Source organism: Mixophyes fleayi, chromosome 8 (genome assembly GCF_038048845.1).
Source record: "Mixophyes fleayi isolate aMixFle1 chromosome 8, aMixFle1.hap1, whole genome shotgun sequence".
Lineage (NCBI taxonomy): Eukaryota > Metazoa > Chordata > Amphibia > Anura > Limnodynastidae > Mixophyes > Mixophyes fleayi.
Genome location: NC_134409.1, coordinates 66,851,990 through 66,877,432, shown reverse-complemented (window position 1 = coordinate 66,877,432; position 25,443 = coordinate 66,851,990). Strand labels below are relative to the sequence as shown.

The 25,443-nt window shown below is 38.7% G+C and overlaps 1 protein-coding gene across 1 annotated transcript in view; it reads right to left on the bottom strand.

Moving 5' to 3' along the window:
• COLGALT2 (collagen beta(1-O)galactosyltransferase 2) overlaps positions 1–25,443 on the bottom strand; it is a 109,531-nt gene that overhangs the window by 37,868 nt on the left and 46,220 nt on the right. The window contains exons 2-5 of the mRNA XM_075182669.1: positions 16,655–16,765; positions 6,160–6,277; positions 5,681–5,815; positions 2,935–3,139 (exon numbers count right to left, since the gene is read on the bottom strand). Coding sequence (XP_075038770.1) covers positions 2,935–3,139; positions 5,681–5,815; positions 6,160–6,277; positions 16,655–16,765 — 569 coding nt within the window. The remainder of the gene's footprint in view (positions 1–2,934; positions 3,140–5,680; positions 5,816–6,159; positions 6,278–16,654; positions 16,766–25,443) is intronic.

Sequence of the window (25,443 nt, the reverse complement as noted above, 5' to 3'; positions counted from 1 at the left end):
CAATCCGACTGATGCATAATTGACCCTTCGTCTGCTCCTTGGGCTCTCTCTCCTTTGTCTCCACTTCTCAATTGTCTTTGCACCTCTTTCAGTGGCTCTAAACCCATGGACAAAGGTTTCAGCTTGCGCTCAATATAACCCTTGCACCCCATTACCCTTCCAGGCTCTCAGTAGCTGTGTTGTAATGTTAGTTGCTTATTGTAATGTACTGTTATACCTTGTACTGTCTTGTTATTGGTCCGCTGCGGACCACATGTGACGCTCTATAAATAAAGGCTAATAATAATAAATAATACTCATCTCCCAACTTACTAACTACATCTAAGTTACTTCCCATAATCACATGCACTCCGTCTTGTGCAATAATAACACTATTATCTTTCCTCAACGTTCACATTGAATTCCTAGGAAGCCAATCAGATTTCAGACAATGACTTTGAAGAACTGTAATTGTATCTTATACCCTTTTATGCTACCCGTCAGCTTATGGTCTATCATTTCTAATTTGTTTTCCATTGTGACTTATTATAATACCAAACTCAACATGTAAATATATAAGCAGTGTAATTGTTGCAAATGCCTAGATGCTATTACCTTACTCTACATTACCTTTTTTAAAATCTTTCTGTAATAGCAAATGCCAAACTTACACTATTTGATTATAGCCTCATAAACACAGGATTACAAACAATTACAAAAGGCTTTATTTTGATTTGGGTGCAAATCCAGACATAGGGTGCAAATGTGTACCTGGATAAAACCATGTTGTGATGTAACGGGTACAAATGCATTTTTTTTGCATGCAGGGAAAATACTGGCTCCTGTTGCATGTAGCACACAAATACTGGCCAGCTCTACTTTCTACACTGTAACTTAGAATTGAGCTAAGAGGCGCCCTCTCACAACTCTAATTCTGTCTGCACATTTACCCCCCCCCCCCCCAAGCCCTGCAGCACAACACAGTTTTACCAAGATAGAAAATTGCACCATCCAGATGGATTTACCCTTAAAAGAGGCCCAAAGAGTATATCTCGCCATGCCTCTGTTAACATTCCTTAATAGTGGGTAAATGTGAAGACTCACATGTTCACATTTTATATGCCCTGATTACTGAGGTTAACCCAATTATAGTACAAAATATCCTTAGCGCAGTGTACAGCCAGGAATGTAACAAATGTTTCCACTTGCAGGTTAACTAAAGAACGGGAAGCTGCAGAAGACAATGTAATATTATTATCTAATTTCACAGTAAGGGCATAGAGTGTGGCAAGTGGGGTATAATTATATATGTCCTAACATTCTAAATTAAAATGCTGGGACAAATAGGCAATGCCACTGGTCCACCCAACAACTCACCCATGCATGGTTCTTTTACATATTTGAAGATGTGACAACAAATTATGTAGCTACTATATAAGTACACATATATTGTAGGTTATAAATAATCTTGTTTGTCCTTTACTGTAATATAAATGTTTTTATAAATGTAGATGTATAAATCCCATGATTGCAAAATAGCACAGGCAATACATTTTAATTTTGTCTTTATGTCAATGTACAGTAATCATGTCTGCATGAACGCACCAGTATAAACACTCACTATTTCTAGAGTGTGATGGTTTGTGTATGTTGCTTGGCTTAATGTTCAATGGGTAGAACAAATTGCTGTGACATCACAAAGGTATAGATTTAAATACATAGAGTAATATATATCACATCTGTAATCCTTCCTGACAAATTAAAATGTATAGAGATACATATAATATAGAAGAACCAGAAAGGAGGGAATCAAACCCATGATATGTCACACTGAGGAATAAAGTGGTTGAAAACTAGGGCTATGAGATGCTGCAGAAGGGGGGGTGGACATGCCGACCAATACAAAGCCACAATCATGGACCTTGTAGCTTCATTCTGGTCTGCAGGATGATCACACCCATATCAGCTGACATTTTAATATGGTGAGCCATAACCCCCATGGCCATAACCCCCCATGGCTGTCAGGTGGGACAGCTTTAGGAGCTGACCTGATAAATATTTGTACAACATACTCTTCCTACACAGAGCTATGCACGTGACATGAGAATATCTGTCTATTTGTCCCATTGAAAAATTCAGTCAGCATCCAGAAAGATGCACCCAGGCAAAACAATATTTTGTACACTACTCGACCACATCTGCATTTGTACATCCAAGTGGGGATGCGCTTACTTTAAAGTCCAAGTTTCAGTGTATAAATAATGTACGATAAGTAAAAATGATAGCTCTAATGCCAAATGTTCTCTGGCAAAATATTTTGGTATTTTAGTAACAAGTCACATACTGTGATTGCACAAGTAGGGATGGACCCGAGTTGAAGCCCCCTTGGTGTCTGTAAACCCCCCCTGCCCCCTTAGTGTGTCCTCCTGAGCAGTGATCCCAGAAAGTAGTACAGTGAAGTATTAAGCTTGTGTAGCGGACTGCCCAAATGTATCAATATTTAAGTAACTGCACTATATGATTATAAGCTGAGAGGCACCACCCCCCCCCCTCTGCTAAGGGGGGGTGGTGCCTCTCCCTCCTGCCAATGTTAAGAATACCTGGAAAAGGCCACCTTCTGTGAATACAACCAATGTAAGGACTCTGTGAACTGGATCCTTGCTAGATTCTTGATGTCACCAAAGAGGCTGCACAGCTTCTCTTAAATATTATATTAGGCATCATCATCCTTGAGTGTGCGTCAAAGTTTGTATCTGTATAGACCATCACTTCCTGACTGAGCAATTAAGAACTTTGTGGTGCCTCATTCCTGCAATACTTAATTGCGTAGACTATCCTCTCTTGCTTGTGATGGCTTCGTACAAACCCATATAATGGTGGTGTCTCCAGCCCTACAATATCCAAGGAGAGGAGTAGCTGGCATCTGTAGCCAAACAACGATCTATATATACATACCTGCTTGTCTACAGGAGAATGCAAATACAATGATGTCATCAAAAGTCCAAGTAAAGTCGTCATGTGGAGGATAGAACTGCAGATGCAAAGATGCTTCTTTTCGAAGATCTATGAGCATTGTTGAATGAATCATTGGGACTGGAAAACAGCCCAATCTTTTCCATTCTCTTATGAGAATATAATCAGGAGTCCTTTTATAATAACCCTGAAAATAAAACAATAGGGATATTTTAGGAAAAATAATAAATTAACTCAGCGGATTCAAAGAGCTAAATAAAAGAAAACAAACTGCAAACACTGTGTGTATTTTGTAAACATATATACATATATAGTATTGATCTACTTTCTATTGATTTGCTAAACGAAAAAGCTCTGTCCTCAACATTGTACTTATAAGGGAGCTTGAAAGTGGTAAAATAATGTCTCAAAATTAATAGAAGAACAGCAGATTGGCAGGGAAATAGACCAAGAAAGATATGAAGGGACAATGCGTGTAGGAGTATAGGGTAGACAATCTAGGAATGACACTAATGGGAGCTAATTTCCAAGCCTCAAACCATCCGAGGCTCAGCGTAAAATCCTGTTTGGTTTTTTTATTTGCAGAGATGGCAATCCATGGTAAATACAGATTTAGTGCATCACTGTGCATAGCTTTGTAGAGCAGTACCAAAAATATAATTTATTTTGGCTTGCAACCATTTGGGATATATTTTATAACATGTAATATAGACAGTCCTGATGCCACCTCACACTTATGGTTAATTTAAGACATGAATGACTGCCAGGATTTCTGAATGGACAACTTGAATTTCATTAAAAAGGTGTTCTAAAGCAGTAGGAAGGTAGACTTTGACCTTAAGTGTACCTCTTTGTATTGTTTCACCTACCTAGGCACAGTTTGGAGAGGCGTCTCCTTAGTGCGGAGCGTAGGCGTGCACCTTGAAGTGCGGTAGGTGGACCATGAAAGTGAACCAATACAAAATCAAGGCCATTCGCAGTATATATACAAAGCAATTAATAAATTAGGTCCAGAAGTTTAAACAGATTAGACTGCAAAACCAAGAACCGGGATTCTGGCAGAACATCATGGAGGCAATGGACAAAGGTGAAAGGCCATGGCAGAATAGTCAAAGCCAGGGGCTAGCTGACAAATTTTATCCCGGGGAGGGGGAGGGGGAGGGGGGGTGAGACTTGACCATTTAAAAAAAAAAAAAATGCAGTTAGCCCAGTGACCCAGCCCAAGGTAGCTCATTATAGGACCGGGTGCTCCCCTGCCCAGCCAGCCCCTGGTCAAAGAATGTCAGGAAGAGTTGATGGTACAGGTGGAGGAATCAACAATCAGTACATTTCTAAGAGCTAGTGACTAGTGTGACTGCTTACAGGAAAGAATGTACTTTAACATAGTGTCACCTGCAGGTGAATATGAAGTACTGCGTGTGTCCACTATTGTGTTAAACATGTAAGCTGTGTAAATATGATGGATCATCCATGAAAAATAACAAATGCACAGTAAAATAAAATGTTAACTTGAGAAAAAACAATGTAAACTTACTGTCCTGTGCGAACACTTGCAGAAATACAAAAAAACAAAAACTACCATACGATGACAAATAGTGTGTTGTAAAATGTAGGATATGGGTCCATTGAAATATAGTGAGTGATAAGGGGACCATGAAAAACAGAAAAGAGTAGAATTAGGTAATTTAAACTGGTGATTTGACTGTTTCCAAACACGTGACAGGAAAATGTATAAACAAAATATATTGGCAATAGTCAATCTGCAGAAATCAAAGACTGCTGCTTGCATTAGACAATGAATTGAACACTGGGATGTCCCCATGTGGCTGGGCAGGTATCAAGTAGGGGACATTTAATTCTGCCATGACATGCAGACCACAGAAGTAAGGAGTTGAATTGCTGCCAAGGACAGCTGGCTGGAGTGTATGCATATCTTTTGTTTAACAAATTCCACACAAAAGAAAAATTGCTTTGAGTGGAAAGTGAATTTAATATAAAGTTAATCACTAGCTATGAACCTTGATGAAACATTGCCCCAAGACCAAATTGTGATATACAATTGTGGAACAGCTCCTTAGCTAGGCCCTCTCATAAATTCTAATTGTGTTAATCCATTTGAAAGCAAAACAAAACCTTCAGTGTGACAGGAAAATATTTCCTTCTGGACACCAAACATGTCAATCAGATACATTCCCTGAATCAATCACCTGCATAGTGTCCTCTACCAGGGCCATAACTAGATATGTGTGGGCCCCATAGCAAAATGGTGTAAAGTCCCCATGTACTGGCCAATGGTGAACCTCTCCCATATAAACATGGGGTTTGACAGGGAAGGCTGAGGACCCCAAAGCAGCTGCACTCCCTGCACCTATTGTAGTTACACCCCTGTCCTCTACTAATTGTAGCTACAGATACCACTAATTGTAGAAAGTAATCCAATCAATTTTAGTGAATTTGTCATCACCATCTCATGTGAAGCGTAAAACGATAAAGAACCCCTTCCTACACTGATGGTGAAATCCCTTCTTCCATTCACAATTTATAAGTCCTTGTCCTCTCTATAACCCTCGGTATGGAAAGCTGACCTAAAACTGTACTTGCTTTGACTAGAGGAACAGTCCCGGGGAATTCTAACATGAGGGCTGATACAGAATTTCAACAGGAAACAAAATACATGATTTATTCATTTTGGGACTAATATTCATTTAAGATGATTTTTAATACTTGCCTGAGGTGTCATACCACACCAGAAATTTGAGTATAGTGTTCGCGATTCCAGCATTGGGGCTACAATTGTTTTGTTTTCTTCAATCAGCAGATTTAATGTTTGAGGATTAGTAAGAAAGTTGTCTGCATCTATGTACTGGATAAAAAAAAAAGAATAAAATAGCATAAAAAGGTTACCTATAGAACTATAAAATATTAGAAAGCTAATTAACTCTTGTAGTATGTCCCATATATTCCAAGTATGCCTTAAAATATTGTACTTGTTTGGTTTACACATATTTTACCTTAAATTCAGAAAAAGTTCATATACAGACAAAGTTCATATACAATATCACATTAGTACAGGATCATTGTGAAGAAGGACAACTTCTGTGGTAGATCTGAATAATATTTGTCTCAGAATGAAAACTAAATCTAACCAAGATATTTGTGTTTTTGAAACATTTATATTCTTGGCAGGAATAATACTTTTCCCCTTACAAAGATATAATCAGACCACTTCTCCCTTGCAGTCCGCAACGCAGCCTGACGAAGCTTCATCATATGGGCGAATCTGGATGTTGGCCAGTGTTTTGGTCCAAATTCATCAGAATAGTATCTAAGAAAAGAAAACAGAAAGATAATGATGTATGTTTCTGTTGTTTCATAGTTTGCTTTTGGCTAATCATAGTTAACAGTACATTTTTTCCTATGAAGAATAAGTCTGTCCATTACATAAGAACATTTGTTAAAGTGGTTTGGGTACATATATAGTGTACTAGTAATATACAAATGCTGATATCTTACACCATGGAACACTCTCTATAGACTATAGTGGTTTTTTTCTGTAATTGCCATCATGTGCAGATGAATACAATATTCAAAGAATAGAAAAAAGTAGAGTGGCACTTTAGAAATAGTATGTTACATCAATATCAGTCTATTTTGGGCCAGCCAGGAAATAAATACAAAGCAGTAATTGTTATATTGTATGCAGCACAAGCAAACAATATAATAATGAGGAATGGCTTTTGTCAGATGATTGTACAGTCCACTGATGCATTGCATGGTGAAAACACAGTGGGCCTGATTCATTAAGGAAAGTAAAGGAAATAAATGAGTACCTTTGAACCTTGGCAATACCATGTTGCAATGTAAGGGGTGCAAATGAGTTTATTATTTTGCACATTAGGAAAATACTGGCTGTTTATTGATGTAGAATGCAAATACTTGATAGTTTTATTTTACGCTAACATTAAGGGCTAGATTTACTAAGCTGCGGGTTTGAAAAAGTGGGGATGTTGCCTATAGCAACCAATCAGATTCTAGCTTTCATTTATTTAGTGCTTTCTACAAAATGACAGCTAGAATCTGATTGGTTGCTATGGGCAACATCCCCACTTTTTCAAACCCGCAGCTTAGTAAATCTAGTCCTAAGAGTTGATCTAGGAGATGCTCTACCCCAATTATAAATTTGTCCCCACATTTTAAATTTACCTTCCCCTCCAATATAACATGGTTTTGCCAAAGTAACTCATTTTTTTTTTTGCTTTACTTTTCTTAATGAATCAGGCCCAGTGTGTATTCACTGCAAACCAGTGTGGCTGCATAGATGGTATAATAGTCTAAGAGGTATATTTACTAAACTGCGAGTTTGAAAAAGTGGAGATGTTGTCTATAGCAACCAATCAGATTCTAGCTGTCATTTTGTAAAATGTACTAAATAAATGATAACTAGAATATGATTGGTTGCTATAGGCAACATCTCCACTTTTTCAAACCCGCCGTTTAGTAAATATACCCCAAAGTGTGTTAGTTATGAGTTTATTAAGATTGATATAGCATAATTCAAAGTTATACATCTTAGTTCTCTTTACACCTGACTAACGGTTATGAGAAGTGACTAATCTCTTCATCCTTTCTTTCACCAGCAGGAAACTTATACCCAGTTTGCACCAGTTCCCTGATCCTGAATTGCTCTAACAAAATAGTTTTTTTCTAATGAATACATGGCATGCTACTTTTGCATTATTTCTTTGTTTTTTGTTTTTATTGCTAGCTTCCTATGTGGGAGATTGCTTTGTACTGCCTGCTTATCTAGTGTTTGCTGCACACAGGGCCGCCATCAGTTGTAAGTGGCCAAGATAGATGAGCGGGCGTGCTGTGACATGCCTGCTCCACTCCTTTTTTTTCTCCTGTGATGAGGTAGCTCCCAGTCACTGATAGTCTGGGAGAATGCCACCAGGGCCATCCATTAGCACTAGCTGCAGTGGGATCTGCAGAGGAACGGATACAGATCATTTTCTCTCTTCTCCACATGGGTCGGCCCCTCCTCCGCAGCCGTCCTAACCTGTGCAACCTCCCACCCTGGGATACAAGAGCTAGCCTGCATGACCTTCCACCAAGGGTTGGATTAAAAAGGGGCTGCAACCCAAGGCCGCCCATCACAGATAGGCCCATGGGAGCATCGTGCCAGACACTAAAAGGCCAGTAATTAATCCATTTGCTTGTGACTGGCCTCTCCCGAGGGGCCAGTCATCTCATTACATATACCCAGAAAGCCCTTTGCTGAACCATGTCCTCCACCACAGAAGTATGTGTGGACCAAACGAATTGGGGCTACTGTCCACTGGAGGCACCCGTACAGATGGTCTTTCACATACATTTAGCACACTCGGAAGAGCTGCTGTGCGTTCCACATGAAAGATGCAAGTGCGCAGCTTGATTGCTGCAAGAAACGTAATCATACAGGTATAGCACATTACACTAAGGCACGGTTTTAGTTTTGAATTACATCTCTACTGACTGGTAGGTCTTACCGTAAGCTCACTATTAAGGACATTCCTAATTATTGACTGCCTTTGCTTTGATGTTTCTGAAGGGGCTCACTAGTCTCCCTTCTCCCAATTCATTTTACTACCTTCCTTTACGCCCAAATTCCTCTTCCTCCATTACCTACACCCATACCTCTTTCCCACTTTTCCCTACTGCCGATCCCCTTTCCCACTTTCACCTACCCCCAACACCCTCTCCAACCACCATTAGTTTCAAAGCCCGTCTCCCACCTCCTTGTTTTTTAATCTAAATTCCTACTCTAGAACCCCAGAAATGCCTCCTCACCTCTAGCAGCTACTGGTCTGTCATTACTCATCTAGGCTGGAGATTTTGACTGGCAGCAATGTGAGTAAGCTGAATTCACAGATTTAGTTTGTATTACCTTGCCTCCTTGATAACCCAAATAATCCTTCACAGTAGCTTAGTGATTGCAGGGTGTTATCTTGGCTTTGGGGAATGTTGACACAGGAGACAGGAGCAGTATGAAGGAGGAGGAAGAAGGAAGGAGTAGGAAAGTAACTGGGACCTTGCTGAGCACCTTCCATGGCGCGTATGGTGGGGCCTACGGACTGATCCATTGTAATGGAGAGTAGAAGGAGATAATGACATGTGTATCAAGGGCAAACACAGGATTTATATAGGGAGGTTTCCACACCAAGCTGCCAGTGGGTGTGACAAGCATGCATGGGGGCATGGCTATAATTTTAGACAGTGCTTGGCTGCTCTCCAACTCTTCCTATCCCCATAATATACATGGGCAATGCTGCATACACTACTGTTAGGTGCACACAGCTCTCCCTTATTCAAGCAGAGCTGTGTCCAGCCACCTCAATTATACACTACCCCAGGCTTGGAGGGGGGTTTCCAGGCACTAGAAAAAAAACCTCAGTTTGCCTATGCGTATGAAGCAGAGAGAAATGGCGGCTGGTTTCAGGTACCTGGAACAGGTGTGTAGTCTGTGTCTCTCCCCTGGTGAAAGGGTGGAAGAAACCTATGTGAAGTACAGCCTTAATTTATTATTTTATTATGCATAAAAGTATAATAGCTGTTTTGTGTTACTTATAATACATGCCTGTTATTTCTTCATGAGGATACAATGTTCAATATCCTGTCTATTCTGACACCATTTACTTCTCACTAATGATGGGTACCATGTTTATATGCAGTCTCCTGTCTATATTGTTTGATACCATTTATATGGAGCCCCGGTTTTGGAAGACTGTCTTGCTCAGCCAGAAACTTGAGGAACAGTTGCCAGTCTTCATTTTCCTTGCATGCTGCATGAACCAGCTAGTGGTGCGTACACCGTGTAAGGATAAAGGAGCCTCCATTGCCCTTCATGTTGCTGGCTACACCTTCTCCCACAGCATAATGTTGTTCACAATAGGCCCTTCATAAATTTCAGCTCCAGATCCCTGTGTCCCTTAATCTGGTCCTGCTCCCACCCCAAAAAACAGAAAAGTCTGCCTCTGGAAGAAGGTAATGGTGGGGCAGGGCTTCTATGTGGTCAGTACTCCAAGTTTTAAGCATGGCACCTGGTAGAAATACTAGGCTGTGGTTCCCTTGCCAATGCCACCATCCTTAATCACTCACTGATAGGTGCATCATATTGAAATTTCTTAAGAAGCAATGAGGGGAGAACTTAGCAAAAATTAAACAAACAGGAGTCTGGGAAAGAGCAGTATAGAAAGGGAATAATGACTGAAGATAGAATCAGGAAAAATGGAGGGAGAAGAACATGGTTGAGTACTGCTTTTTCTGTAATGGGGTGCGCCTGTTCATTTAAAGTGGCGTGATGGGACTATTTATTAAATGCTAGGGTAGTTCTGGGGCTATTATATAATAATATTCTGCGCTATACATAAATGGTGAAATAATGATGATTGTCCTAATGTGGTAAAATTATCTTTATCAACTGGTATTAGGTAATGCAGTCAATGGACTACAGAACATAAAAACATAAACAATGGTGCAAATATACATCATGTGTACATCATAATGTGAATTTAAAGCATAAATCATGGGGGTTAATGAGGTGCCATGTTCCACTGATGCTGGGAGATAGTGAAACAGACAGATGGTTGATCAATACTTTAACGGAAAAGTCCTGGAGATGTAAGATGTCCAGAAAAAATCAATAGTGTCCAAAACAGGGGGAGGAGGAGAGAAACATTGGTACTTGCATATGGAAACAGTCTCAAGTAATCCAGCAGGTTAAAATGTCCAGAAGGGGAAAGAAAAGAGAAAGAGGGTGATTGTACTTGCACTTGAACCAATCCGGGATATAGCGATGATCCGCAAGATATCTGATATAGTCCGCGTGAGGTCCAGATGGAAGGTAGGTAATCCTTGCGAAGAATATTCAATGCAGGATGCACGGGATCACGAGAATGATGAGCTTGGGGAACAGAGTGGCGAGCGGAATGTCGGCGTGCGTGCCAACCGTGGAACGCACGCTTCCTGAATGTCCACAACCGGATGTGCACAAACCGGAAGTGGTGGGTGATAGTCCGATGCGTTTCGTCACCTAGGTGACCTTTTCAAGGCAGTGGTATACGTGTAGAGGGAGGCGGGTCTTATATACGCTGTACAGGAGTATTCAAACATTCTGAGTCACGTGCTTCTTTGTGATTAGTGTTCAACATAGTATGTCCTGTCGCGTTGATAGTTGTTGATTGAGTCAAAAACGGCAATTAAAACATTACAATGTACATATATACAAAAATACACATATATACAAAAAACTGATTGTATGCGTTACTGATATATGTCAGAGTCCAGGGATAACCTATATACATGGCAACTTGAGTGAACTGACACCACAATATTGCTATGGAGTTCATGGAAAGTGGAGTGCCACATACTAGATATAAGGAAAGAAGGGGGAAGGGGGAAGGGAAAGGTGACTAATCGGAACATTTGGGGTGCGGTTTGGGTCATATGCCTCACATATCCCTACATGTGGACTTGTGTATATATACATAGAGATGCATCCATAAAATGTACACACGTATACAGATATATATATATATATATATATATATATATATATATATATATATATATATATAACAAAAATAGACATCTATGTCTATATATATATATATGGGTAGCATACAAATGGTACATATGTCTGTGATTTTTCACGTTGTTTTGGCTTCTGACGGGCAGGTTACGGGGCGAGTTGCCTGCTCTTACAGGAGTCCGGGAGACCTACATTAATTGGGGATTCTGCCACACATATTGGAAGAGTGGGCAAGTATGTGTTAGAGGACCCTGCCTGCGAGATCTTACATTCTAGAGGGAGGGGGTAAAGGTTTGTCCACTCTCTGTTGTCCTTGTTTGTAATTGTCATGTCTTAAGCCGAGTTGTTTCTGTATGCTATGGGGTTTGCTTCGTTATTTGCATCCATGCATTTACATTCTTCTCTGTAAACATGTAAATGTTATTATGTTTACTGTTTTCATGCATGTCATATCTATACTACTATATCAGGCACCACAAACTCTGTGCTATCATACAAATAAACATAGATGATGAAGATGATAATGAGTTACATAAAGTACAGTCACAATTTAATGCCTCTAGCTCTGGTGCTGCTTCTATCACCTAATATGGTATACATGTATCTCAGTGGCCGTATGCCTTTCTCACCCTTTAAGGCAGGGTTGTCCAACCCGCGGGCCGCATGCGGCCCAGCACGCCTGTAAATGTGGCCCAGAAGGAGTTTTGGTTGTGGCAAGGGGGCAGCGCTCTTAATGGAAAAAAAAATCCTGCAAAAAAAAAAGAAACTACTTACCTTGCGGCCACGTCAGCTGGTACTCCGGCTCCCTCCCTTGTCTCCTCCTCCGTGCGGCGCTCACAGTGAATGTTGGGCGTGATGTCATCACGCCCAACATCCATTGCGGAGCGCAGCACAGAGGAGACACCCGCGCGAGAAGAACAATCAGCAGCACAGAATTGGAGAAAAGAAGAGAAGAGGACAGGAGAACAAGCCGATTAAAAGGTAAGTTAAGGGGGATTTTTTTTATTATTTCAAGGGACGCTGACAAGTGAATAAAAGTCACCTGTTCCTGGAGCATCATGGACCTTATCTCCCTGCTACATACTTCTACTTGTAATACTAATGGGGCATTATATATTATTCTCTTTGGCCCATTATAAGTTGTTATCCCTTAACTAACATAGTGGTGTAATTATCAAAACAGGGCACAATTTGGGGTCACAGTGGTGTATATGTCAGGTACCGCAGGCCTGGTCAGGGCACCCTGATATACAATGCCTGGCTTAAATGATATTGCATCGAAACAATACAAAAAGTGATTATAGTATAATAACTAGAGAGGATTTTTTGAACAGGGCGATTGAAAGGTAAGTATAGGGAGGATTTGAAAAAAAAGTGATATCTATATATATATATATATATATATATATATATATAATCACTTTTTTTCTCATATATATATATATGTTAACTATGTTTTCTATGGTTTTTTGGATGATCAGCTATCGTTATTGTTAGTGTATCTTATGTGCGGCCCAAACCAACTCGTCGTCTGCCAATGTGGCCCAGGGAAGCTAAAAGGTTGGACACCCCTGCTTTAAGGTGTCATATATCAAAACAAAAATATATTAGAGGTTACATGCTTGCTTTGTAAAATGGCTCTTTATTATTTTCATATCCATCAGTCTGCAACTGCAAATTATATATTGAAGCCAACTACTCAAGGTTGATTAGTAAAAATACTGATAAAAATCAAATCAATTACCTAGTCGCAGAATCTATTAAATGCAAATAGAGCTATAAATCACCATATAACGAAAGCTGAGAAAAAAATCATTACTATCATCATAAAATTACTGAATCAGATGATTTGTCAGTGATTAGCACAGAACAGGGGAATCTATGAAGGGTCTGTTTAGTAAATCAATCTTGGAAATCACCAAAGATCTTTTCACAGGTTTCAGACAATCAAGTTAAAAATCAGTGACATGAAAAAAAAACTTTTATGCACCTCCAAGCATTGAAATTTAAAAGTTTATTCATTTCAATATTGTTTCCATAAGGAATGTGAAAAGTTCTGTCTGTGGAGTTTTCCATTCTATAAGTCAAGTTATAGAATAGTCGGACATATAACACCCCTCTGGAGTTGTCAGATGAATTCCAAATGGCCTTACTTTTTTGTGTATTCCCATGGCCCCTTAGCACCCCAGCAGCATAGTTTTTCCCCACATAAATAGATATTCAAAATACTTTAATTAAGTGGTTACTTTACACGTTTGTAGACTGAGTTTAAATCTTTCTAAAAAGTGCCTACTTTACAAAATTAATTGAACTGAAAAAAACCCAAAAGTGAACATTTCAACAAAGTGTGATTGTATGAGACTGAACCAATCAGAGCAAACATTTGTAGTGGAAAAATGATCAGCTTAGGTGCATGTGTTGGGTGATTGGCCAATCCAGACAACAGAAACAAAAGCAGGAAACTGTTATTTGGTTAAGAAACATAAGATCAATTTTTTATAACAGGAGTGCTGTCAACAAAGTGTGTAGCTTTTATGCTGAATACGTTCATGTTTTCTCACTAAACACTTTTGTAATGCTCTAGAGATGTGCACACTCTCCTGATGTGGTAATGAATTCCACCAATTAATGTTTTTTGTTTTTTTTATATTTAAAGGATGAAAAATATGCTCACATTGTGTAGGAATGGAGAGAGAGAGAGAGAGAGAGAGAGATCAAAAAACAATGTTATTTACCCTCCATATGAGGACCTGCAGACACTGGAGAGGAGAAACAGCAGAACTAGAGGAGAGTGCAGACACAACGCAGCGGGGCATGGCAGCGGAGACTTTCAGTCAAGATGTGCCTTTGACTTCTGCAGTGGAACGCATTTGCATTCCACAGACAGGAAGTTCGGTATTTGGAACGCAAATGCCAAAATTCCTGTCTCTGGAACGCACATACGTTCCACTGTGGAAGTCAAAGGCTTTTCTTATCAGTGGCTTTTCTTATCACTGACAACAGAGCTAGGTAGTGGGCGGCTGCTGCGCCCCTTTGGGCTTGCACCCTGGGCGACGGCACCGCCTGCACCACCCTAGTTACGGCTCTGCAGCAAGGCGAACAAATGTCTGACTATTTTATAACTAGCCTATCTGTCTATTAGTGTAGTGGCTAAGCATATCCAGCGAAACGCGCGTCGGTGTTTCACTGGATGCTTTTTGCCTATTGCTTTAATTTTGAATGGAGGTTTTTCCCATGGACTTGTGAATTTGCTCAATTAAGCCCAGAGTTAGTGGAGCAGTGTTGAGGTAGTCAGCAATACACCCCCCATAATTTGATTGAGCCGGGTGCTGTTCCTCCACTTGATTAACAACAATAGCCAAACATCATTTAGTTTGGTGGTTTATGATTATCCAGATAGAAAGGCTGTCTGGTTTCGTATCAGGATTTTTCTCCACTACTCTATATACAATTGAAGGAGGGTTATTATAGTGGTTATCCATCCATGGTTCTCCTTTTTAATATATAACAAGGCATGCATCCAGTTAGTTTTAATTATACATTGGTTTTAACTTTTGATATTTTATATATCTCGCTGTTTTAGTGGACTAAATAAAAGTTATATTTTAAGTTATTTCTGAACCCACTCTCTGAATTGGTGACATCTTAGCGAGCTTCAGTGCACCTCATTATTTCTTTCGTTTTCTCTCTCACTTTTTCATTATTAGTGTAAACCCCACAGAAAGTGCTGTTTTCCCATCTACATACAGTAAATGATGTTCCCATTCATTTCAAGTAGCAGACACATTGTAATAAATTGGTATACTGAAATGAATGGGCGTATCTCTAATATTTTTAAATTGATAAGTGGTGGATTCACCTGTTTTTAAATCAACAGAATTGCTAAAAAATGCTGCTTTGTAGATTAGATTGTTGGAAATTCCACTTGTGTTTTGGTGATTGCTAGCAATTTGAATTTTTTTAAAAAGTTTGAAAGATACACCTTCAATAGATCTCTTCATTGTTTCAAATTATTTTGAAACACTGTTAAAAAAAATAACAAATCTGTATTGATTTGGAGTAAACCTGGTGCTTATCAATAAATTTATGGGAGTATAATTGTAAGGCTGGGATTTATTTTCACTAAATGTGACTGTTACAACCACATGGAATGTACTGGATCCAATGTGGTCAATCTGCTTTTGGCGTATAACATGGTGTAGGTTTTTTACCAGTGACCCCCCCCCCCCCCTTTGCAATTAGGTATGGTCTTCACTATTTTCAGATGTGGCCCACATGTAATCCAAGGTGACTGAATAAACAACAACTGGAGAATACAGATGAGTATAGAAATAATACTGGAACTAACACAGAGGTAAGTATAGGAGGAGAAACTGGAGCTCTGGAAATGAGGGTACTGGAAGCTGGAACAACTATATAGATACCAAGTATCAGAGAGCCAAATGCTCAACGTAGTAGGGCTAAACATAGACTATAGATATGGCCCCTAATGGATGCTCTGATCAAGTTTAAATATTCTGCATACAATGGTGAATAATGGAGGTAATGGAGGTCATGTGACTACATCTTTTAAAGACAGGTATGCACTCGCAATCCAATATGGCGCTGGGCAGCATCAGCTAGCACCACCGGGAGGCTCCAGGACCATGCATTGGAAGGTCTGATGTTTGACAGTGACTATGCTGGTTCTTAGAGTCCAGAAATATTTTCCAAAATCTTGAACAGTTTCAGAAGATTGTTGCTAGTGATATGGAGATACAAATGACCATATATGCTGACAGGTAAATCACAAATGTTTTCCCACATTTTCCGCAGCTCTCAAAGCCCTTACCCACTAGGAATAAAATAGAGTGTTTTTTAACACTAGTAAAAGCATGATAACAGGAATGGAAATGGAACCCATAGATATCAATGCCGCAATATCCACTAACATTTGATACCAATTATTAGACATTGCCTACTCCAATTACCTGGGTTTACTGCAAGTGAAACTAGTGGAATCCCCCATTGACCCCCACAACTACCACATCCGACTTTAAGTGAAAGTGCTTGTTCAATGGTAGTGGGTAACCAGCCTTAATGCTCTCAAAACAGATACTGGCCAAAGCACACTTATAAATGTATTACGATACTTACTGAGGTTCAGCCATTGGCCTCCATTCGACGTAATGGTATAATTTTTGAACACTCTTTAACCATTCTCGTAAAATAGCTGTAGTGTTATCTATATTGTGATCTGTTGCTGCCCTAGAACAAACAAAATAAATATTTTCAGAAATGGTTAGACATTTTAAGATGTTTTACCTGAAGTAATAGGCATCACATTAGTTGATTGCATGATATGAACTGAATACTGATCACACAGAACTATGCTTATTTGGTTTCCCCTGTTTAAACCATTTTTCTATCCACTGACATTTTAGACACCACTATTATGATAATGATTAATAGTTAGACTCACCTAGATATAAATTCAAGCACTATAACACTATTTGCTCTGGATTCAGTAAGGCTTCCAACTCATAACAGCATAAAAACAGTTTTAAGGATTAGCAGCACATAAACTGAGGAGTTTGAGAAACCACATCTACACAGGATAACATTTCCTTTAATTATTGCACTTTGGGAATGGATATTTCTGGTAAACAAAAAAAATTGGTACAATTTACTGCAGGTGTGGCTGTATTTTGTTAATATTGTACAAATTTGGTTAAAGTGTTACATGTCCTATGAAAGGATGAAATACCCCTGGGAGGATTAGACTCTAACAAAGACAGACTTGAGCACACCCCTTTTCCAGGAGGCACTAGATACTGGCTCGTTACAGCAGTCATGGCCAAAAGTTTTGAGAATGACACATGTATTGGTTTTCACAAAGTTTGCTGCTTCAATATTTCTAGACAGATGTTGCTATGGGTAGCACAGTGGCTTAGTGGTTAGCACTTCTGCCTCATAGCACTGGAGTCATGAGTTCAATTTCTGACCATGGCCTTATCTGTGTGGAGTTTGTATGTTCTCCCGTGTTTCCTCCGGGTGCTCTGGTTTCCTCCCACACTCCAAAAACATACTGGTAGGTTAATTGGCTGCAATCAAAATTGACCCTAGTCTCTCTCTGCCTGTCTTTCTTTCTGTGTGTGTGTGTGTGTGTGTGTGTGTGTGTGTGTGTGTGTGTTTGTTAGGGAATTTAGACTGTAAGCTCCAATGGGGCAGTTACTGATGTGAATGAGTTCTCTGTACAGCACTGCGGACTCAGTGGCGCTATAAAAATAAATGATGATGATGATAATGATAGACGTAAAATATATAAAACATAAAAATAAAACAGACAGTGTAAATTAATTCCCATTTGTGCACATCAGAACTCTACAATTCATGTAACTTGGTATTTGACCACATAAATAGCCAGGGGCAGGCTGAGCTGGGGGGCAGGGGAGCATCTGCCACCCAGGCAAGTCCCTTAGTGAGCTACCTTGGGCTGGGTCCCTGGGCCACCTGCATTTTTTTCCTTTAAAATGTTCATAATAGGCTGCTGAGTCGAGTCTTGCCCCACGGGCTAAAATGTGCCAGCCTTACCTTGTAAATAGCATATAAACAGTAAAAAATTCTCATAAGATGTATAAAACCACTGAAGACAGTACAATGAGATGTATAAAACATACTTGCCAACTTCACTACTTTCTTAGAGGAGAAGTCAAGTGGCCAGTGATGGAGGCTGTGGCGTTGTGATTCACATCATTTTGGCCTTGCCCCCCGTGGCACAATGTTATGACTGCATAATCAAGCAGCTGGGGCAGCAAAATGACTAATCAAGCCATCGAGGCCTGCGTCTTGCCCATTTCATTCTGGGGCAAATAGTTACTGTACCTGGGCCCGATATTACTCATGGTGGCGCTGAATACATATAAAAGGTTGAATGTCCTAGTTCCAATATGGGGAACAAGTGTTCTGGCTCTATTTCCAGCAGAATCATGATGCTAAAGAAAAACAACACAGCTACTCTAATTTGGTTGATAACCACAAGATTGCCCATACAGCACAAAAGAGACAACCTTTTCTAGAACCAGTAAAAGAAGGAGTCTCAGATAAGCTAATTGGTTAAGAACAGTTATGGTTGTCAGCAGCTGATGGTTTTAAAATTTCTCCAATGACTAGTTCATGTTTCATGTCTCCATGTCACATTGGTTCTCCACTTTCCAACCATACCACACAATTGGTAGCTGCACAGATGTGACAGTTGCCAATGGCTGCTTTATTATTGGTTGTGGAAAATGCTTCTGCCTTACAGCAGCCACACACACTTACCCCACCAACCGCTGCAATTCTTATTCCGCTACCTTATGTACCACGTGTTCCACACCCCTTTTACATTGTAAGATCATTTGGGCAGAGCTTCTCCTGTTTCATATCATTCTATGTAATCTGTGCCATAGTCCCCTATATAGCACCACATAATAGGTTATTTACTTTATAAATAAAGGATGATATAATAATAAGATTGCAGTTTAATTTTTTTCTCCCTGGACAATACCCTTTTTGGCTTCAGGGCAATCTAGGCATTTTTAATTGCCTCCTAAACATCCCTGAATGAAATATGTTTAAGCGACAGTTAACAAAATGTAGTGATTATTATTTGTACTATATATTACTTTTTTAATTATTCACATTGTATATGACATTGTAATTTTAATAAGTTTAAAACATTAATATTATGAGTGAAGTGTCACAAAAAAAACTGGTTGAGAACCATTAAATTAGATATTTTCAAGAATCTGAATACTTGGTCCCAAATATAACTGTTGATTTTGATTTGTGGAACCTTCTGTTAACCTTTACAGCTTTTATATTATTATTATTATTATTATTATTATTATTATTATTATTATTGTTACAAGTGGAGGTCGTGGATCAACTTTACTGTTAGCGGTTAGCACAAGCTCACCTGGTGCACAAAGCATAAATGAGTATTTGGTTTTCAGCAGGGTTCCCCAGGAGAAAGTGATGCACTGTGCCCCGGCACACTCACAGGTTGCAGACCCCAGGTTTGCCCCACTAGGAGGCAACTTGATGGACCAAGTGACAGACATTGAGACAAGATCGTTGATAGGGACTGTCAGGGCAGCACTGGTTCAAGGCAAGGAAACAAACTAAAAGTGAGGTTCACTAGCAGGGGTTATCCGGAAACAAGCAGAGCTGGGAACAGGTGGACAAAACAGCAGTAGAGTCAAGGGCACTAACAGAACTAATGATACCTGCTGCAAATGCACAGTGATATGCACTGGGCGATTTATTGAATTTGGCATCTGCTGACAAAAACCCAATCTGCTCGCGCAAGAACAATGAACAGTTGCAGAAATAAGCAAAAGACCAGAGATGGGAGCAAAATACCAAAGATGGGAACAAAAGACAAGAGATGAGAGCGAGGGGCAGAGGAGAGCTGCAATTTTCTTCTTCATATATATGATTCTTTCTACATGTCTGACTACAAATTTAATATCTATTTTATCATTCTGCATTCAAACACTCCATCCAACCTGTTTATAATAATAGCAATAGTCATTTACTGTTAACACATAGTACATTAAACAGTCCATGACAGCAAGCCAGTCTCCATCTTTCCTGATAATATATAATGTATGAAACCCTATTAGATTCATGTTTATTCTGTTCATATTAGTAGATACATCTGGAAATTTGCTGGAAAATTTCTAGTAACTGTTAGTTCCAGCTGTTGGCTGCTACATGATCAACCATTTTGTTTAGATCTTGAATGCTGAAAATGTATTTCCTAAAGCTGGGTCGTGTTAGTTCAATTGTTTACACCTGGAGAAAAGATTTGTGTCTCTTCTACAGGAATGGCAATAAATAATGGGATAAAGTGAAGAAAATATGGTGGGATAATAGTGGTTTCTGAGAACAAGAAAAAAAATACTTAGTTGACTACGTCAACACTAATATGAAAGAGAAACTTTATGAAAACATAAATTAACTACATATGTACAGACAACATGCATATGTTGCCCCTTGTCTTTATTTTATAAATCACTCTAATATGAAAGAGAAACTATGAAAATAAACTGCACATGTACAGCCAATACACAAATGTTGCCTCCACTAAGTTTTATACACAAGTACCTGGCTCCTAAATTCAACCGTAAGTTATACAGCTATCAGCATATTGGAATCAGTGCTGCAATTTGAATTTGGGAGGAGCAGAAGGAGACGCAATATACAATTTAGACAATCCATACATTGTGACCACAGATCTAAAAGTGAAGTTTCTACGCACACTGATTTTTACATTAATATATGTTTTAAAACATACAGTAGAGAAATATTACAGAGATTCGGAATAAGGCGCAATTGGGAAGGTAATGAAATGGACGGGTTTTCTGAGTATCACAAAGTAGATTTCATCAATGGTAACATATATATATACAATAAAATAAAATAAATGTAGCAAATTGTCCACAGTCACAATATAAAATAAATAAGATCCCAATATACAGTCTTTTCAGGTCATCTGAATACAATTCCAAATGGTCCCTCGATATACTCCCATCCGTTCCTCCCAGGATCCACCATATAGTTCACATATATGCGGAAGACAAGAAGAAACAAGGATTTCCTTGTAGTGTAGTATTCCAATATAGAGTTAAATTGTGCAAATAATAATCAAATGCACTTACATTTGGTAAAGGTAACAATCCACATCAAGGTATCTTTCATCTTTCACAAGCGATAAGACTCCTGCTAACACTCTAACATCACGATCATATATCCATACAGTCCATGGTGCTCAGGTCTCCTGGTGAAGTCTCTGTGAAGGGCAGAGACTTCACCAGGAGACCTGAGCACCATGGACTGTATGGATATATGATCGTGATGTTAGAGTGTTAGCAGGAGTCTTATCGCTTGTGAAAGATACCTTGATGTGGATTGTTACCTTTACCAAATGTAGGTGCATTTGATTATTATTTGCACAATTTAACTCTATATTGGAATACTACACTACAAGGAAATCCTTGTTTCTTCTTGTCTTCCGCATATATGTGAACTATATGGTGGATCCTGGGAGGAACGGATGGGAGTATATCGAGGGACCATTTGGAATTGTATTCAGATGACCTGAAAAGACTGTATATTGGGATCTTATTTATTTTATATTGTGACTGTGGACAATTTGCTACATTTATTTTATTTTATTTCTATATATATGTTACCATTGATGAAATCCACTTTGTGATACTCAGAAAACCCGTCCATTTCATTACCTTCCAAATTGCGCCTTATTCCAAATCTCTGTTTTATTTACTGTAATTTTGGGAATTTTAGTGGGTATTCCCAAGAGAATCGGGCTGCAATCCCCATCCCTCCCCCCTTTCCTATAGGAGCGCAGGAAGGATACCTATTCTATGTTCTTTAGTAGAGAACTATTGTCTAAAACTTGTGCTATAGTTGCTGCTGGCAGATTTAAGTACTACAGGCCTAATTCATTAAGGAAAGTAAGTCAAAAAAATGAGTAAGTTTTCTCCTGGACAAAACCATGTTACAATGCAAGGGATGTATATTAGTTTATTATTTTGCACATAAGTTACATACTGGCTGTTTTTTTCATGTAGCACACAAATATTTGATAGCTTTATGTTTACACTGACATTTAAGGTTATTTTAGGACATGCCCTACCCTAACCATAAATTTGCCCCCACATTTTAAATTTCGCTCCCCCTCCAATGAAACATGGTTTTTCCAAGGTGCAAAGATACTCTTTTTTTTTTTGCTTCACTTTCCTTAATAAATCAGGCCCATAGTGTCTACATGGCTTACACATTAACCAACATTTTTGAGATCTAATTGGTATACTAGCCACTAGAGTTGGTGTCCACATAGAATAATAGCTAAAATATAATAAAGAAAATCCCACCGCACAAGATAGATATTGATCTCTAAAACAACTTTAGGCACATGATATTTGTCCTTAATTTTTTTAAATGACTGTACTGTAATTAGTAGTATATTAGACTACTTAGTACAAAGGAAATAAAATAACTACTAATTGAATGAGGCATTCCCAGGTTGTGCCTCATACAATTAGTGGTTGTTTTCTTTCTTTTGTATGGCATAAGAGCTACCAAAGTAGGGGTCTGACTGGCAAACTAGTTACCACATATGGGACCTCATTTAGAGTCGGACGCAAAGTCGGTTTTAGGCGCATCCAACAAAAAAACACTACCACGCCTGTGCAGAAAGCTCCAATTCCTCCTGCATCTTGGACGCAATTAACACTTGCGACAGCTTGCGACTCACTACAAGAGAATGGGAGGAATGCGGAATTGTGAAGGCGTGACCATGTAATTACATCCTAGTCGCAGTGAGGAGCAGACGCAACACACGTCAAAACAGGGCTAAAACTGTGCGGCAGGAATTAGGTGGCACAAGCGTTAGCTAGCTGCAGGAACTGCTCGCAGCTCCATAAGGTATTAAGAGTGGGACGCAACTGGGGTTTCTTGCCACTGGTAATACCCTACCAAGCTGCGGCACACTCCCACTCCTACACTTCTTAAACGGACTTTGCCTCCGACTCTAAATGAGGTCCATGGAGTCTACATGAAATACTAGCCACTAGAAATGACACACCGAGGTGTGCATGGTATACAAGCCATCCATTTCTTGCTACAAGAGTTGGGGTCTAAAATGGTCAATTATACCTGATTTTTAGGAGCTGCAAGAATCCTGATCAACTCACACACTGGAACATAAAATAGCAATGACTCCTATTTCTGTAATCTTCATTTTTAGCTCTTGGTAATTTTAACAGCGTATATTCAGTCATTTGCAATGTTAGGAGATACAGTATCTACACAAAAACAAGTATAATGTTTGCACTGAAAAACATTTAAAATATAATAATGTTATCCCTATTAGTTTCATAGTAGCATCAATGAGTTGAATAAGGTAACGGATGTACAGTATATACTACACATATTGTACACCTCTCCACTGCTACAACTGTAAAAGCATTTGGTATTTTCCATCGCTGGGAGTTTTCTTTTGGTTGTCACCATTTTTTAATGAAACGTGTCATACTGTTTTTCACGATGTGGTCTAAATGTTTAGCTAGTGTGGAATCTAGACTTTGTTTACAAATGTAACACTAAAAAAAGGTTTAGCTAATTTTACTCAATCTGCTTTTAGGCCATATATTCTTATCCAAGTCATCAATTCAACAAAATTACATGTTTTTTTTCTTTCTCTATTTCATTTTGTCTGCAAACAAGAGAGGCTTTGGAGAGAAGGCAGACAGACTTCTCTTTCTACATCTTCAGGTTACAGGAAATATCTGTTTATTTGTGCAGACTATCCATCCCCATTTGTACATGTGTAGAATACAGTAGCCGTCTTCTGTATCTAACTCAAACTGAGAAGTATGTAATGTTTTTGTTTTTTGTGTTTTTTAGAACAAAACGTATCAACTTGTTGCGCTATAAAGATGCCTTGTGGTCGATTTGAACAACATGGAAAATCACAGGAATGTATTAAAATTTCAGAGCACACTTTCATACCGCTACACATTTCAAATGGGGAAAGACGGACAGCTAAGACTTGTGCTTAGGACAGTTTGGAAATAAATTGTACCAGGGAAAATTTAAGTCTAAAAGAGGGACTGTCCTTCTAAATTAGGGACAGTAAGTAGACATGGCCATTTCAGCTGAAAGCTGTATTTCTTGCCAAGTGCACTGAAGGACAACTAGAATATAACAAGATAATATTACATGGATACGCTCCTTTTATACATACAACATACTGTCACAATCAGTAATAACTGACTTTTTTATGATTCACAGGTAGAGGCTAACTGAAAGACAATTGTTATGGCAATATCTTTCATCTGTGTAAACTTGAAGCTTCCACAGCACTGGGGTTGAATACTTATACAAGCAGCATTTTTTCAGGGTTTTTTTTAGTTGTTTTTTTTAAAATCTGCAAACAAATAAGAGTTTCACAAGTTACATTACGAGCCTACTGGTTCGCAATAAAAATACTGTCTGGAACAATCTATGTTAGCGTCAATTATAATACAGACAAATCTGTTGACTTTTTAGGGTGTGTTTTTGCAACTAATGGGTGCCCAGTACATCAAAATGTGTTATTTTGTACAAATGGATGTCCAACTCTTAATGAGGCACAAAATGCCAAACTCAGATCTTTTTTTTGCAGGTGAGCTAAACCGTTTTAAAGAGGAACTAACAGTTCTAATTTTAACCATTCAACTATATAAGAGCTCTATGAAGAGTTATGTATTAAAAGTGTCATTAATATGCAATAGCATATTGCTGGAAAAATTTAGAAAGTTGTAATAAACTCTAGAAGTGGAATGAACATTCAGGGATGCCACCTTTTGCAGTGATATTGCTAATAGCAATACATTAGAAATAGTGCCAAGTGCAAACTATTTCTTTGGAACCTGTGGCTGGCTCACTTATAAATAACTTGTTGTATAAATATAGTTGAATTATTAGAGCAGTGCGCCAATTTATGTAATTGCAAATGTACTGATATTTTTTCATATTGTGTGTATTTCATATTGTGTGTATAGGAAATGTATAGATTTCTAATGTATTATGCTAGGCAGTTGTTCGAGGAAATCTGTTGTGTAGCTTCGAGAGGAAATCCTAATTACGGCTAATTAGACCTTTTTCATGTGAAGTGACAAACACTTGCTTTAGCCTAAATGCACCGCAAAAGGTTGTTAACTTCCTTTCATTTGTAGTTTTCATCCTTAGAACCGGTCTGAATATAGCAACCACCAAGTTCTAGGATATATCAGATTGGTGTCAATTTAGTTAACTTTGCATTGCATTTAAATCCAAGATTGGAAAACATATTGTATCCTCATGTTAAATATCTGATGTAATATCTTGGTCTT